The 16,365-nt window shown below is 38.8% G+C and overlaps 1 protein-coding gene across 1 annotated transcript; it reads right to left on the bottom strand.

Moving 5' to 3' along the window:
- Positions 1-2,068: 2,068 nt before the first annotated feature.
- Positions 2,069-4,886, bottom strand: admb (adrenomedullin b). The gene is made up of 4 exons (XM_012922820.3): positions 4,764-4,886; positions 4,405-4,520; positions 3,835-3,960; positions 2,069-3,508 (listed from the first exon to the last, which is right to left on the bottom strand). Exons 2-4 carry the CDS (start codon positions 4,506-4,508, stop codon positions 3,223-3,225), a joined length of 516 nt encoding a protein of 171 aa, XP_012778274.3. The 5' UTR covers positions 4,509-4,520; positions 4,764-4,886; the 3' UTR covers positions 2,069-3,222.
- Positions 4,887-16,365: the final 11,479 nt, after the last annotated feature.

Here is a 16,365-nt window from a genome sequence, read left to right as displayed (position 1 = left end):
TGAAATGTATGGTTTTCAGGGGTTTTATCGGTTTTCAGTGTTATTTTGTTATCGTTTTTATCGTTTACTCGGTTTTCCTGGGTCTTTTCACGTGTGTTATGAATAAATCATCTTTTTTTTCGGTACCGGTACTAGTTTTATTTTGTTGTATTTATCCGCGACACCTTAAAGGCCGGTCCGTGAAAATACTGTCGGGCATAAACCGGTCCGTGGCGCAAAAAAGGTTGGGGACCGCTGGTGTAGAGGCTGAAGAGGAAAGGAGAGGACGGTACCTTGTGGTGGCCTCGTGTTGCTGATCATCTTGTCAGACACACACAATGTTGAAGACACATATTGTGGTCTTCGTGTCAGGTAATCAATAATCCAGGTCACAAGAGAGGTATCCACTTGCATTCCTGTCAGCTTATGACCCAGGAGGGTTCGCCTGATGGTATTGTATGCACTAGAAAAGTCGAGTGTCCTGATGCATGCTCTATCTTCCAGATAAGGAAATCCCCCAAAATGTATTCTGTTCATCTGGATGTAGCATTTTCAGTGGGAGAAACAGTACATGTGCATAATGACTCAAACTAGCATAAATGCAGAGTCCTGGCCTGACGAGATGTCATAACACAGAAGAGCTAACTCATCAGGCCAGGACTCCGCAGTCTGTCTACACCTACAGGCCAGGGCCACTCATTCAGTGATGAGGATGTATATACCCTGGACAGGGAGGAATGCTGGTTTGAGCAGAGAGTCAAGGAGGCCATTTATGTGAAAAGGGAAAGACATCTTTCACCATCTTACAATGCTCTGACTGCAGCCATTCCCCAACTCTGTAAGTAGTACTCGTGAAAATGTGCATATCAATGATCAAAGAACTGACCTCACAGCCCAATGTTCCTTCAGTGGGCTGGTTTCAGTCATCGTGCAAAGGTAGTGTTTATAAGATTGGGCAAAACCTGCAGTCAGCTGAGACTGAGGAAGTCACTTGGATGAGTAACGTTTTAACGTATTAACATGTACCTCAATGCTCCACAGCAAACTGACGGCATGTCTGTGTTTTTATTGAGGCACTCAAACTTGCTGTTGATCAGTTAATTTGGTGCACTTGATTAACAGCACCTGGTTGTTACCTAAGCTTTGAATTCCTATGGCAGCAGCTTAGTTTTGCATACACAGCTTCTGCAATTTGGCTTTTACTGTATGTCCTGATATGTAAATCCTTAGAAATGAAAGGGTGTACTTTGACCATTTTCAAGATACTGCACATGCAATGTGTTGATGAACCACTCCAACATCTTTATTTTGTGGACTGATAGTTCTTTACTGGACTTGACAAGAGAAAGAAAACTTCACATGTCTGTGTGCCATTTGTTCATTACTTGCACATTAAATAACACAGGCAACAGCAATGGGTGAAATATGAGCTTTTTATAATTGAATATTTCAAATGTTTGTAGGATTCTTTGCAAACAAACCCATAGCAAAGCCAGAGACCATCGTAGCATTTAATCCTCCTAGAGGGGAAGTTGATGTTTTTATGTCAAATTTATGTCATTTATGTCAAATCTGTTTATCATTTTAGGGCACTGTGACCACTCAGCATACAGGGAGGTGCGTGTGTGTGTGTGTGTGTGTGGGTTGGGGGTCACATTCCACAGTGATTATATCTTTCTAGCCCTCATGTAAGTGTTTCTAATATATAAAAGAGCACACCACTCTCCTCTCCATTAAGCAGAACTTGGACTGTCACATTTGTGCCAAAACGTAATTTATTGTCCCGAGAGGTCGAACTTACTCAATCCGAGCAACATGTTTACCCAATACAAATGTAATTTTAGTACATGTGTTTCTTGAGACAGTGCAGGTGATGAGTAGTGCTATTTTTAGAATGGAATGTAAACCACTGGGTCACATATTTTGCTCTCAATATGACTCAGAGTTTAATTTTATTAAACAGCACACGCAATCCTTAAATGACAAGGGACACGCCATGTGTTTCCCCCTAACACGAACGCACACACACGCACACACAGACACACACAAGGTAAATAATTGATGTGGATCACAGAAGAAAGGTTTCTTCAAGTTTATTTTATTGTTTTATTTGTTCATTTATTACTGAAAATTATTACAGTTCCTGGTATTCGAAGCAAGACATTAATCTGGTTCAGTAATACCTTTTCAAGTAATTTCAGCTGAATTGTGAGCAAATGATTATGATTTATAACATTCAAATATAGGAGGCGATAAACCTAACATTTAACACACCAAAGTAGATGCTTTGAAATGGCTTGGCCTGCATTTGTTACACATAAGCCTGCTGCAAAGCTAGATGGCAGCACAGCACTTTCATCAGCTCATCAATCCTTCTCCTTCCCTTTAAGTGAAAGCTCAGCCCCAAACTAAAAGGCCTGCTTTGCTTCAGGTGCAGATAAATATGCATAAGACATGTTAAATATGAGTAAGTTCCAAAAAGGTGTAATCAAGTGAAGGCAAATGGTACAACTCATTGTTTAGATACATACATAGAAATAAAAAAGCAAAACAAAAAAATTGACACATTTCAGATACATCAGATACTTCACTGAAGTTAAACTAAAGATGTTTAATATGTAGTTTTGTTGTTGGAAATTATAGTTGCATACATTATAAGGTAGTCTTTCATATTTTAACATATAAGGTACATATTTTATATGTTTATCTATATATAAAAATTGTAGCTAACAAGCAATTCGATACATTCAGTTCAGTTTTGTGAGGATTCTGCATTTGATAGTTTGGGGCCCAGTAATGCTGATTCCTTGAAGAAAAAGTAAAATAAAAAGGCTCCCTTGTTGCAGAATGTGTTCCTCCAAGCTTTGTGTTTCGGAGAAGATCCACATGAATTGTCTTCTGTCTCAGCTGCCAAGCTCGCTTTGGATGCTGAAGAAGAGACAGACATTCTTGTCAAGTCCCATAGGTCTGGCTTGAATTCATCAATAAATCAAACACTTGTTCAGAGACACTGAAACCTGAACCTAAGCATGTGCACACAAACGTCTCAGTTTGATTTATTTCAATCTTCCTTTCATCCAGAGTGGTTTGAGCTTCCTCCGATGGGCTGTGCAGATGTAGCAGCCAGTCTTTCGCTATATCTAGCGCCGAATCTGTGGAATAAAAGTTCTGCGTGGACTAATCTTCATCTGCAGTGCTCACATAACCCCAACAGGGACTCTCCTTTGCTTTCTCATGCCTGCCCTAGGCCACCGTGTGGGTGCTTTTGGGGTTGCTGACTCGCTGACCAGTTTCCGTGCTCCATCTATGCGTTCCTGTCTCGAGGATGAGCTGAGTGGCATCCAGAAGTGAGCGGCGGCGACGTCCAAAGCCACCCGGTCCCATCTTTGATTTAGGAGCAGTGGTGTCTGTTTGAGCGTTCTTCTTTGTCAGGCTCAATCGGTAGAACAAGTCGTGGTATATACATGTGATTAGGAGGCAACCAGACTGACTTGACGTTGACCTCCTGGACCTTATATTTGGGCCAAAGCTGGAAAAAAGGGGAAGATTTACTGCTTTAGAGGTGCTGTTAAGTCTAGCTTGGCAACACATAATATGTTCACAGTGTGTAAAATCCAAAATGTTTCATATCTAGATTTTTGCATGTTTTATCCAGTAGAGAATGGATCATTTTCAGACTTCATTTGTAGCGTCTTGAACAAAAATAGATGCTTCAAAATTCTGAATTTTAACACTTTTAAAATTTGAACACCTCTCATAAATGACAGCCATGGGGGTATTCTAAGTAGGAAAATAACTAGGAGCACACTGAATGACTATGTGACTCTAGGTCACCAATCCAATGTTTCTTGTTACCTTGATGGGGTTGGTAGAGTTTTGGCAAGCCTGTCCTGCTGCGGTCCACCAAAATGTTGGTCATCGCCTGTCACTAAGCGACTGCGCAAGTCTCTCTTCATATGGCTCTGCAGCCATACTCTAGACCTGCCACAAAGATCAAACAGGTAGTTAACCACAAAACTTCAACTCTGTCACATTATCACTGATGTTAAGTGATATATATATAGCACTTTTCTACTCTACTCAACCACTCAAAGCACTTTATACAATCTAAATATGTTCATACACACGTACATGTAGTGAGTAAAAGGAAATTGCAATGAATAAATGTCAAAGACATTCAGAGACAGTGTCCACTGAAGACACTACAACTTTGCCCATTATGAAATGTAGTGCTGATGTAGCTATACTATATTCAAGTAAAAAAAAAAAAACATATATCTATCATTATTGGCTTAATAATCCCTTATGTCAAGAAAAAACTAAAATTCAGAATCTACTTGGCATAAAAGTTCCTTGTGTTACCAACAGTGGGCATCTTATTCTACTAGATGAATGTAGAATGAACACAATGTTCTGAGAGCTTACCTTTTTCTCAGGCTGGCGTTGGTCTCTCCTGTGGCCCCTTTTACCAATGGCAGGACTGTGGTGAAAACACAGCAGCAGATGATGGTGTGCAGAGATAATCTCATGTTGGCTGGGAGCTGCCAATGGTAAACAGACAGAAATGGCACTGAAGCGGTCATGCCTTATCTATTACCACAACATCTGAACGATGAAGCTCTTTTAGACACATTATTGCAGTAACATGTGGAGTTTTCTGCACAGAACAGCATAAATAAATAAAATATTTTCTTCCAGTGATTCAGAATTTTTTCACCAATTTTGCAGAATTTAAATTCTTTACAAAACTTACTCAAATAGAAATCAGCGACAAATTCACTTACCTCTGGCTCTAGTTTGTGTTGTGATGTACAAAATTAATGGTGCACATCCAAGTTTGTTCTTTACTACTTTAGCTGTGTGGTTTTTTTTTGTTGTTGTTGTTTTTGGTGAAAGCTGTAAAGACTTTACCATGAGTTGAAGTCTGAAGTTTATGCTGCTAACATGAGAGGCTTTATAGTAGAAGGGAGGGAGTTGCACCTGAATGCCATACCCAGTGGGAGGGACTGTGGGACAGTTCATGTCAACCCCATCCACCCCACATGTACAGTCAGTCAGACCAAAAACACGTAGATAGAGACTATAATCGACACAGCAGTCCGCAAATAGCGTGACTAATAGATACTTACATAATTCTGATTTATTACTCCACCCCCCACTTCTCTCTTTGAGAAAGTGTTGAAAGAATTTTTTGCATTTCAGGGGTTTTGCAAATTGACCTAACTACATTGCTTCTCTCTGTCAAAGGTTTGTATTTGATTGTGTAAATGGAAGACTTGTTTGCAAGTCCATTTACATATTTTTGGTCTTTTCTTTCAGCAACTGTGAAGGAATCAGTTGTTTAGAGGGGTTAACAGAGGACACTCTGTGGTCTTGCATGCTTTAAGGCAGTTATTTTGGGTTTAAATGTGTTAATAACTGAAATAAATTGAAATGTGTGTGTTGGATGACTCCGTTTGAGTGTTAGCAAGCCATCTGTTAGTTTTAAATAGCTGAAAAAAGCTAACCATGTGTAAATTAGCGCTGTGCTGTTATGGCAACCGCATGCAGTGTGGCAATTTAGGAAAGAAGAGTGTGCTTTTGTGCACTTCCAAGTGATCTCTTAAATCGTTCAAAGTGCTGCTCTCAATCACTGGTAGCTGCTTGCAGGCATCCTAATTAACGAAGTGTATAAAGGTTAAACATGTTTTTCGATCTCTGTCCGCTACAGCTAACGTTTTCAGATATTTAAGAGGCCGATCTTTGCATCAAAACTGCAAATTACCAAAATAAAGAAAAAAAAAACTTGGTTAGGCCTCCAGATTGGGGATGTAGCTGCCAGGCATGTACTCTATGTTGAATGATCAGAAACCATAAAATGCTTCATTAATTAGCGGTGCAATGTGAAAAAATGATACGAGCTAACGGCTAAGGTTAGCTATTAAATTTATTATTTAATTTACTACAATATTAAACTTAAAATCAGCTCGACTTGACTCGATGTTACATATCACAACCCACACCATGCTTCTATGGATTTGATCTATTTCTGATTGCAGTGCATTTCTACAACACGCACTATTTTTAACACAAGCCAAAGTCCAGGAAAAGGGAGTTCACTCCCTTCCACAGAAAATACTGCCCGTAAACTGCCTTACACGTCTTTTTGGCAGCCTGTCCTTTTCTTCCATGTAAAACATTTGAGTAATGATCTCTTTAGTGGCTAGTTTGGAGCATCCTTAAAAAAAAGAATGAGTAACTGCCTCACAGTGCGCCAATTTTACATCCTTGAAAGAACCGATTCTGTTAACTCAACTATAAATGCCTTCGCCACAAGCAAAGTAGGCCAGATGTTCAGTTGTTTGATGGGCCTTTATGTCCCCACAGTAATTTTTTTTTAAAAAGTACAGTGCGTGGCTAATGGCACTGTAGGTTTTGGTGGTGTGCTCCCAGGCTGGAGAAACGCGATGTTAAAAACTGTGGAAATGTCAAGATTTGAAGCCAATAAACACGGACTGTGTGTAGATTACTGTTTATTTTCTCTCTAAGCTGAGCTGCCTTTTTGTTGGCACACCCTGATGGTGCAAATACTTAAATAAATGATCACAATACAAGTAGTATTGAAAATTGTAAAGCCAATGCATGAACGCATGCATCTGTCTTTCTTCTGGGTCCAATTGTGGTTCCGACTATGTGTTGTATGTACACAGGCTTATTACCCGCAGAAACTGAAACTGCACCTCCTGTGGTCGTGGCAACAACAGGCTTAAAAAGAAGGTGTGGTAAAATGAATCATCTGTGCTGTGTTCTAGAGGCCTTGTTCCTGTATCCCCCATAGAAGTTTATCGTCTTTGCTGTTGCTTGTGTTTCAACAGCTGCATATATTGTGCTAACCTGAAACTTGCTGTTAAGAGCAATGGGTGTAGAAGTTTTCTTGTTTCTAAATACAACATGTAAAGATCAAGCCTAAGATTATTATATCTAGGGTAGGCGTACAGTATCTTATTTTTCTTTTCTACTTATTTTTAAAACCCATATACAGTATGTGAGGATTTTACAAATAAACTGACATTAGTGTGGAAGGACAGATGTTCTAATAAATGGGACAGCAAATAATGGTAAGAGAATGTTATTCCAACTCCAGCTCTTACACTAACTCCTGTGGGGCCAAAGTTGATTTTGTTCTTCTGGATGTAACGTTTTCAGTGGGAGAAACGTTTCGTCGCTCATCCAAGTGACTTAGTGGAGACTGAAGAAGTCAGTTGGATGAGTGACAAAACATTTCTTCCACTGAAAATGCCTCGTCCAGAATCAACTTTTGGGGATTTACAAAAAAAAAAGGTACAATTCTAAAAATGAAAGTGTCAGGGGAGCTTTCCACTGGAGTAGACAGTTTGTGCTTCATAGCTATCTACCAAACAGTTTGCACCGGATCTCAAAATAAATGCTGCGTTTAAATTTTTCCCACAGCAGTTTATAATATATGTTTTTGGTGAAACGCTGCCCTTTAGTGGTGAATTTTATTTAGTTGAAATTTGCATTGGGTAATTGCAAAAAGTACCTTTTTATAGAGAAATTTAGGAGATATAATTTCTAAATTCCCTAGTTTAATATAATACTGCAATACTACCCTACTAAAAGCTATAGCACAGTACTAAACAAATATTCAACAGTGACTCTGTTTAATAAACTATGACAAACAAGCTTCTTTTAAAAGCAGTGAAGACATTTTCTATTTTCTCTGCGTCTTTTGATGAACTGTATTAGTAGTAGTAGATTAAAAGTTCTTCCCAGTTTGTTCATAATATCTTGCCTTCAACATGTATTGACCTGCAAGCAGCTGATGTAACTTTTTAGAAGCTTAGTACCGCTGTCAGGTGTCAGCTTTGTGGTCTATCGGAGTTTAGATGCCAAGAATACATGTACACTGTGGTGTCATGGCAACGCCACTGCAGCTTTCATGGGCCAAAAGATGAGTCAGTGATCTGTTTCAACGTGATCCCTTCCCGTTCTTAAATTAGTTGTACTTTATTTGCTTTGCAAGCTGTTGGCGCATTTCCTGCTGCAGAATTTCCAAAACAAAGTGTACTAATCCAAATCAGTTTGTTGTTGTTGTTGTTGTTCATTAATACATTTTGACAAGTTCAAAGACAGTGTAGTGTTTGGTTTGGAGACGGGTGAATCTGATATACTTCCACAGCCAAGGGTCAGTAGAACACAGTGTGAGCTCACTTTTGGCAGACATCCATTATGTGATATTCATGGTCTATTCATAGTTACTTATTTCACTCTTTTTTTATTACTACTGAGATAAAAGGGCAGGCACTGTAGGAATTTTATTAACTCTTTATTTGCTCTGGTATGCAATAGCCTTCTTCCTGGAATTGTGCTTTCCTAAATGTGGGGCCCTTACATTCCTTCTTGTTCCTTTCCAACAAACAGAAAGTTATTATATGAGGGTTTTTTTCTGTTTGGAAAACAGACACACAGATTACACAGATTACAATCAATCAATCAGTTATAGATACTTTCAACTTGTTATGTGTCTAAAACACACCTGTCCACAAATCCATATCTTCCATTTCATTTTTTGTTTTGTTTTTTCAGTAGCATTTAATGACTTATTTTTCCAGTTTTTTGTCTGCCTAGCCAATAAAGCAAGAAAAAAAAACCAAGCTACATTAATGGATAATGTAGCTTGGTTCATTTCAAATCACCTCACCTGGCACTTTGTTATGTATCCCTGTTCAACTTTTAGTTAACATGAGTATTGATTTAGGTCGCTCCTAAAGTGACGGGTTGGTCTGAGTGTTACTGAATCTACTGGGATTTTCCCCACATAAGCATCTATAAGGTTTATAGAAAACGGCCTGGAAGAAGAGAAAATATGATGCCAGAGATGAGATGAGAGTGTTCAGAGGGCCACGACCGGGTGAAATTAACCCAAACAATCAATCATTACAAACAAAATATGCAGAAGAGCACCTCTTCTCTTAAATTAGACGATGGGCTACAGCAGCAGAAGACCAACCCTTTCAGCTAAGAACAGGAAACTGAGGCCATCTTTCACACAAACACAATGAAATTGGACAACAAATATTTGGAACAACAATGGCTGGTTGGATATGTTTCAGTTTCTGCTGCAACATTGAGATGGCAGAGTCATGCTATGACATAAACAACTTGAATGCATGAATCCATCCTGCCTGGTGGTGTGGGATATATTGTATTGACACACTTTGGGCACCAACTGAGCACCATTTAAATACCACAGCTTATTGAGTATTTGTACTGACTGTGTTCATCTTTATGACAGCGTGCTTCCAGCAGGATAATGGACCATGTCACAAAGATCAAATCATCACAAACTGGTTTCTTAAACATGACAATGAGTTCACTGCACTCAAATGGCCTCCACAGTTACCAGATCTCAATCCAACAGAGCACCTTTTACAGGAAATTCATGTATTTATCTATCTGCTTAGCACTTATTTTTATGTTTATTTAAGTGTTGTCTTACAGTATGTTTTGCACTAAGTACTGCAGCAATTTCCTAATGTTGTAAACCTGCTCAACATTTGGCAAAAAAAAAAAAAAAACCCTTTCTGATTCTGATTCTGATTCTGAATGTGGAGCAAAATCTGTTAGGATGGTTAAAAAATGAAGTCAGGTTCTGAAGGCCAAAGAACTCATTCCCAGTATGACGTACCAAATAAAACAGCTGGTCATTTAAATGTTACATAATATTCATTCCAGATTGGGAACTTTTGTTCAGCATGTTGCTTGATGTCAAACTCAGTTACACCAAAAGGAAACAGGGATCACATTAAACTCACAATCTAGACTTTTTGCTTTAATTCAGAAAAATAAAAGAAAATTCTGGTTTATATTCCTTTTTCCCCGACACAGCCTTCTTGCATACAGATTGGTCCATTTGATGGAGTCACCAGTTTAATCCATTTTCATCATGTTAGATTTCATTTCCTAAATGTTGCAAATAAAAACAAAAGCAGAAAAGCAGCAAAATGTAAGCATACTTTTACAGATAAAACACATTTTAAAAGTTGAAGGTTTTACCTTGAAGAAGAGGTCAGCAGTCCAACATGACATGATGTTTAGGATCCCCAAATATTATTTCCCATATGCCTACACGCTCTCAATACAAACAATGACAGGAAGAAACATCATTTTAAATAGTTCTGTGTAGCATTATTATCCCCGATCAATCTACTGACAGTAAAGGAGAGGTCAGAGGTCACGTGTGACATTTTAAACCTTTAAATGGGACTTTCTGTTGATAATGCACACCGCATGTAAGAAGTAAGAATCGTAGTTTCTAAGTTATAAGGTTTTGTGTCTTGAAGACCTTGGTGGATCTAAGCTAAATTTTATTCCAATGTTAACACGAATCAACATACACCGCTACAAAATTTAAAGCTTGAGCGATCGTGTTTACGGGTCGCTCATTTTACCTCCTGCATCAGTGGTCATTTAGTTGTATTTAGATGTATCCCACAACACCCTACACCTAAATTAGCTTTTTTCCCTCGTCAGGGATCCATTTGGAGACTCCTAAAATTCCAATGGGTGGGATGTAGGATGGAAAGTGGGCTTTGAGAGCCAGAAACTTCAGCAGCTGGCAGAGTCTTGACTGATATTTATTAACAACGCTGTCAACCGCGCAGATAAATTTTACATTTGCACCATTGGCCAATAAATATCTTACTTCTTAGTCTTGTAAACATTTATAGAAATCTCACACAACATTGTGTTGTCAGCGCGGGCGTCGTGCTTCTGCTTGATTTCAAAACAGCTGTTGCTCGTGCTAACAACCTCTGACATGCATGCTTTTGTAACAAGCTGGCATTAACGAACCAAATTATGATCAAATATTCAGATAAAATATTTCACAGATTCACACCTGTTAGTTGCCTGACACACGCGGTATCAAAACAACCACCACCGAGCAACATTTGAGCGTTTTAATATCGTCTCTGACTCTGCAGGTGCTGTTTTCTTGTGAAGATTTGAAGACTGAACCTTTCCAACTCTCAGCTGCTTTTCTTCCCTCCTTGAATAATGTTGTGAAATTTGCAGCTTTTTTTTTAACATAGCTATATTTCTAGGACAGAGTATTAAGGCCATTCTTGGTAAAAGAAAAGAAAAAAACATTTCTGGCAATATTTAAAGGGGGTGGGTGGGGGTTGTTGTTTATTTACCAGCTTTGCTAACATGTGCACTGGTGGAGTCTATTGTGGAGCCATATTGTTATTGTTTCTTTTTCTTTCTTTCTTTTGCTACTGCTACTTTCAGCTTTATGAACTCAAACAATATTCATGAACTTGTCCTGTTTTTCTGTAAACGTCTCAGTTTAATGCCAGAGACGCTTGTTTTGTTCAACAATAGGCATCCCCTCATCCCTGCTAGGTTAAAAAAAAAAAAGAGAAAAGTTCTTTTACCTTGAACATTTCTTGTCTGTTGTTATTAAACTCAGATATATTTTCACTCAGACACAGTTTAACTCTGAGTAGACACAGCAGAGTTGAAGGTGTCACCGCAGCATAAGCTGTGCCTTTAAAGGTACAGTCAGTCATTTTGGGGCTTATTGAACAGAAAAAAACGAATTTTGTAATTGTGTTTTCCAACAAATTGATGGACATCCCAGTTCCATCTAACTGAATTTTTTTGTCTGTGGCTCACCTCAGTCTAACATCATCAGTCATCATGACTCATACACTTAATCCGAATTCTTTCACAAAGTTTTAGTTGTTAGTCCTGCAGCGTCCACCGTAGCTATGTACTTGACATGGGAGGGTTAAGAAAACAAAATTCAGTTGACTGCATCTGCAACTTACTGACATCTAGTGGTGAGATTTTAGCAACTGTAATTTTAAGTTGTGTCAGTCTTGAGTTAGAATTCCTTGAACATGTTTCAACTCCTTAACCAACTTTTCCTTAGAGTGTGTGTGTGTGTGTGTGTGTGTGTGTGTGTGTGTGTGTGTGTGTGTGTGTGTGTGTGTGTGTGTGTGTGTGTCCCATCCACTGTTAAGTACTGCTGGTCAAAACCAGGACTACCTCACAAGCTTTACCATTTCAGAAATACTCAAACTAACACTGAGTATACCACATGTACCAGTGTGCTGGTTATTATTTCATAAATGAAATCAGTGTTTCACATATCTTAACAACAGAATAGAAAGGAAGAAAAGAGACCACAGATTTATCTAAAGAGTCATGTCTGCTGTTTGCAATTTCACTTATAAAAATTTATTGGACTTGTTTTGCTTCATTTCCGCAAACAGTGACAGGAAAACAGGTGAGGCAAACCTAATCACAGCTGTTTCTCCTGAGGACAAATGAATTTGTGCCTTCAGTTTGTGAAAGGGTATGTCCACATTTTTAAAGCTTCAGATCTCTGCTCTAACTGGTAGCACCAAAAAAAAAACCAGTAACCACCCATAACCAAACACTATATCACACATCCTGTATTTAACCTTTGTGAACAAGCTTAAGAGGATGATATTTATTGGTTTGGTTTATGTTTAATTTCTTTTTTTTTTATTATGATACAACATGTTTTATTTTCCACATTGGCCTGACAGAAGAATGACCTATTCTTCCGTACAGGGCCACTTATACCAAAATAATAGTAATATAAATAACACAGGGGTATCCTGCCAGAATCTTAAAATATTCTGTGATACTGATTTATGGTCTTGCTTCCCTGCACTGGCTCAAACCCAGTCACCTGGCCTTAACAGCTTGACTCTCAGGCGAGCCCATTCCTCTCATATCCAACACACTAAATATTGGGTCCAGATTAACTTCACGTTCTGTCATCATAAGATCATCAGTTACTCAGAACATCCGTGCATCTGTGAGTGGTCATGCTGCTGTGGTTCACTGGTGTGTACTCCTTGCTGCCTTGTTTATCCTGTTTATTTTTGCACTAAGGCAACAAGTGGAGAAAATGTAGATCGCATTTCCAAGATGTTTCGGGGCTTTATTCCACGTTGTCTTCTCCAATTCTGAGAGATCCCACAAGTGGCCCAAAAATGTGTTCTGAAAATAGCATGTTTACTATAGTAATTCTTCCGAAGCTAATCGTGTAATTGGAAATGATCTTTCCTGCTTCATCGCATTCTGCCATCGTGAGTCATCGCTGTCACGCCAGCGTTGCATGCAGGAAGCGAGCATCACCCGACGCTGAATCCATAAGGGATCAAAACAGCAAATCTTGCCAGCATCGCTGACCATCACTCACGCTGGGTGATGCAGCCTATTTGAAATGTGAACCTGGCACTCCAGCGAGCTAAGCGATTGTATAACACCTCATTAGAACTGGGGAGTTAATCTGTAGTTTTGGAACCAAAGGATTACTGTCATATTGTCCTCATTACAACTTTATAGTTTAAGACATGTTTCATGACTTTCAAATGAAGTGGAGAGAAGGATTGTGTAACGTGTGGATTTCATTTGGACTTTTATTTTTTCTAGACGTGTTCTTTCGAGCACTACCTCACCTCTGTTGTTTCATTGCCTGTGACGGTTGTTACACGCATGGAATACATAACATTTATGGCTTCATTTCTCTTTTTGTCATTCAGGCTTTATTATCAGTTACATAAATGTTCCTAATGGGTTCATTCAGGCATGGCCAGATCATTCTTATGTTCATTAAATGCCAGGCGCACAACCAGGAAGTTCTGTCCATAATTTATAACGTTATGATGTGAAATTCATGAGTTTGTGGAATGTTTGTGCTTTTCACTGAAAAAACTATAAAATATTTTGGCATCTGGGCAAGAAACTGAACCCCTTAAACACCCCCAGTGTATCATCAGCGTGAGTGTGTGTGAGGTGAAGAAAGGCTGTGACTAGATGAAAAGTGTAAGTGGCTGAAAGTGGCTTGCAGTGGTAAGCACTTTGGAAGGATGAGAAAATGCTGTTCATTTACCTTTTATTTGAATTATTCCTAATTATAATAATGTGATTGTATTTTTGCACAGAATCACATAAAACTGTCTTTTGATTGCTAATTTCTCACAGGTTACAACATAAATAGGATATTTATATAACATAGGATATTTAGTGGAGGAACGATTGTGAGTAGGTGTTTTTTTTAACGCATAGTTTCTGATAATTAATAATAATATGACACATTTTTATTTTCTTCCCAAAAAAGAACTTATTCGGGAACATAGTGCATGTACTGAAAATCTTAGAAGGTTATAACCTGTTATTGCAATGTGCATAACAAAGCTATAATCAAATTCATCAACTATACTCAAAAAGTACATTAAAAAAAGACTTTGAAGGAGAGGTCAGAGGTCAAATGTGAAATTTGATATTTTATACCCATATTTGATGTTTTAAATCTTTATGCAGTACTTTATATATGTCGACTATACAAACCACAGTTGTAAGAATCATAGTTAAAAGGCTGTTTGTCATTTTTCAGCCAATAAATGATTCGGTTGACTTTAAAGACCTTGGTGGATGTAAAGCAAATTATAATGGACTGTTAACATGACCCCACTCTACACCCCTACAACGTTTTTTTAAAATTCATTCAAAACCTTTTGAGCTATGGTGTTTACAGATTGACAAAGTGACACACATTCATGCAAATACTACAAAAAACACAACCTCCTCGGTGGAGGTAATAATATTCATACATTTTGCTTACATAAGTTTAATCCTTTTCTATGTAGTTAACTATCTGCACACTAAATTAAATTATTTTTGGATTATACCTGAACCCAAAAAGTACCCTTCTCCTTCTAAGCTGAACCCTTCTTCTCTTTATTCTTTCATCCTGGTGGCTGTGAACGACTGGGCAAAGCACTCATCAGGCCAGCACAAGCAACACACTGGACCCTTGTGTAGTGCAGGGTGGTGCTCAATCAGCAGCATTGTCATCGTGGATGAGCATCGCCACAGCCTTATGCAAATACACAACACTGACTTGTTCTGCATGACTCGAGCTTTTACCTGTGAGCTATGCAAGCTGAAACTGGTGGCCATTATATTCAGTAGCTGAGCTGACTTTTCTACATTTTATCCAGAACAAAGTAGTTCATTATATTTTTCTGGATGACCTCTGAATAAATGAGCCATCGTTGAAATAAACACAACTCAGTGGCTTTTAAAAAAAACGTTTGTATGTTAAGATTTTGTACCTTCACATCACCGTACACTGTCAATTTCAAAAATGTAAAACCTACTTTTTCCTCAACTAGCTTCGATGTAGTTGAACAGCATTCAATGTCAAGTAACTGTTACACATTCAAAGCAGCTTCCTCATCATTGCTCATTAAAAATGTACACAAACATGGCATCTTTTTTGAGAGGAGGTCACATTTACTCAAACGTTTGTTCAACATAAACTGCCAGTGAGGATGCTGGAGGCAGAGCTCCACATTCAAAGCCTGAGAAGTTAAGATTAAGTGCCATGCTCTCCTGTTGTGGTTTCTTTTTTTCTTTTTGGGTGTGAGGACAAAGCAGCTTCTGTTCCTCTCCAGTCTGAAATAGCAGCCCTATGTTTACCTTCATGACCCTGGAGGAAGGGTGTGTCATCAATAAAGAAATGCTGACAGTACTGTGCAGGTAACCCCACCCCCGACGCGCACACATGCACGACTTTCACCTGGTAAAGGAGAGCTCTGCTGACTCGTTGACTTCTTTTCTTCGAGCCTGCTGCTCTTGGATATTTTTAGCATGATTTCATAAAGCTGTAATTAAGTCGGATGCTGGTAAACAATGCTTTGGTTGGAGGCCAACTCCAAACTTGGCTTAGTCATAAAAAGTCAGACGGTTTCAACGGAAAAAAGAAATAACTTCATGTGCTGGAACGAGTGCAGTGCAGTCCATGGGGGTTGTAGGTTTTTTCTTAACAGGAACACTTGTGTTTTATATTTGCGCCTTGCCACACATTCTTTTGTGTTCATGGGGGAGGAAGAAGATGAGATGCTGACTTTTGAAGTCTTGCGGTCTTGTCACGTAAAGCATTCCTCATCGATGGAGTTGGACCACTCAGCCGAGCAGTCACTTCTCACTGCTTCCCTGTTATAGTTTTCCTCTGACTGAGTTGAATTAAAACTTTGCCTGTGCGTGCGTGCATTGGTGTTTTTTCTTCTTCTTATCTGTAGCACATTTAGGTACAATTGCATGCTTGCTGCATTTGTGTCCTCCGTGTTTGCAGGCAGGAAGTACATGCATTTGAGTGCTGGTATTCGTGTCAGGTGTGCAGCTTAAACACCTGTATTCATCTGTATGTCCATTTGCATAATATTTACAGGAGGCAAGATGACTGGTTCATGAACTCTTGCATGTATTACGAGTAACTTTTGACCTATGTTGGTAAAAACACAAATTTAAGGTCAGAGTGGCACAAGGCTCACCTTT

This window comes from Maylandia zebra, linkage group LG7, assembly GCF_041146795.1.
Source record: "Maylandia zebra isolate NMK-2024a linkage group LG7, Mzebra_GT3a, whole genome shotgun sequence".
Lineage (NCBI taxonomy): Eukaryota > Metazoa > Chordata > Actinopteri > Cichliformes > Cichlidae > Maylandia > Maylandia zebra.
Note: the sequence above shows the minus strand (reverse complement) of the source record. Positions and strands in the feature narration are given on the sequence as shown.

Coding starts and splice junctions, on each gene's coding strand:
- admb (XM_012922820.3), bottom strand. CDS start 4,508: ATGAGATTATCTCTGCACACCATCATCTGCTGCTGTGTTTTCACCACA. Junction 3,961..4,404: donor AACGCCAGCCTGAGAAAAAG/GTAAGCTCTCAG, acceptor TCTTTGTGGCAG/GTCTAGAGTATGGCTGCAGA. Junction 3,509..3,834: donor ACTCTACCAACCCCATCAAG/GTAACAAGAAAC, acceptor CCTTTTTTCCAG/CTTTGGCCCAAATATAAGGT.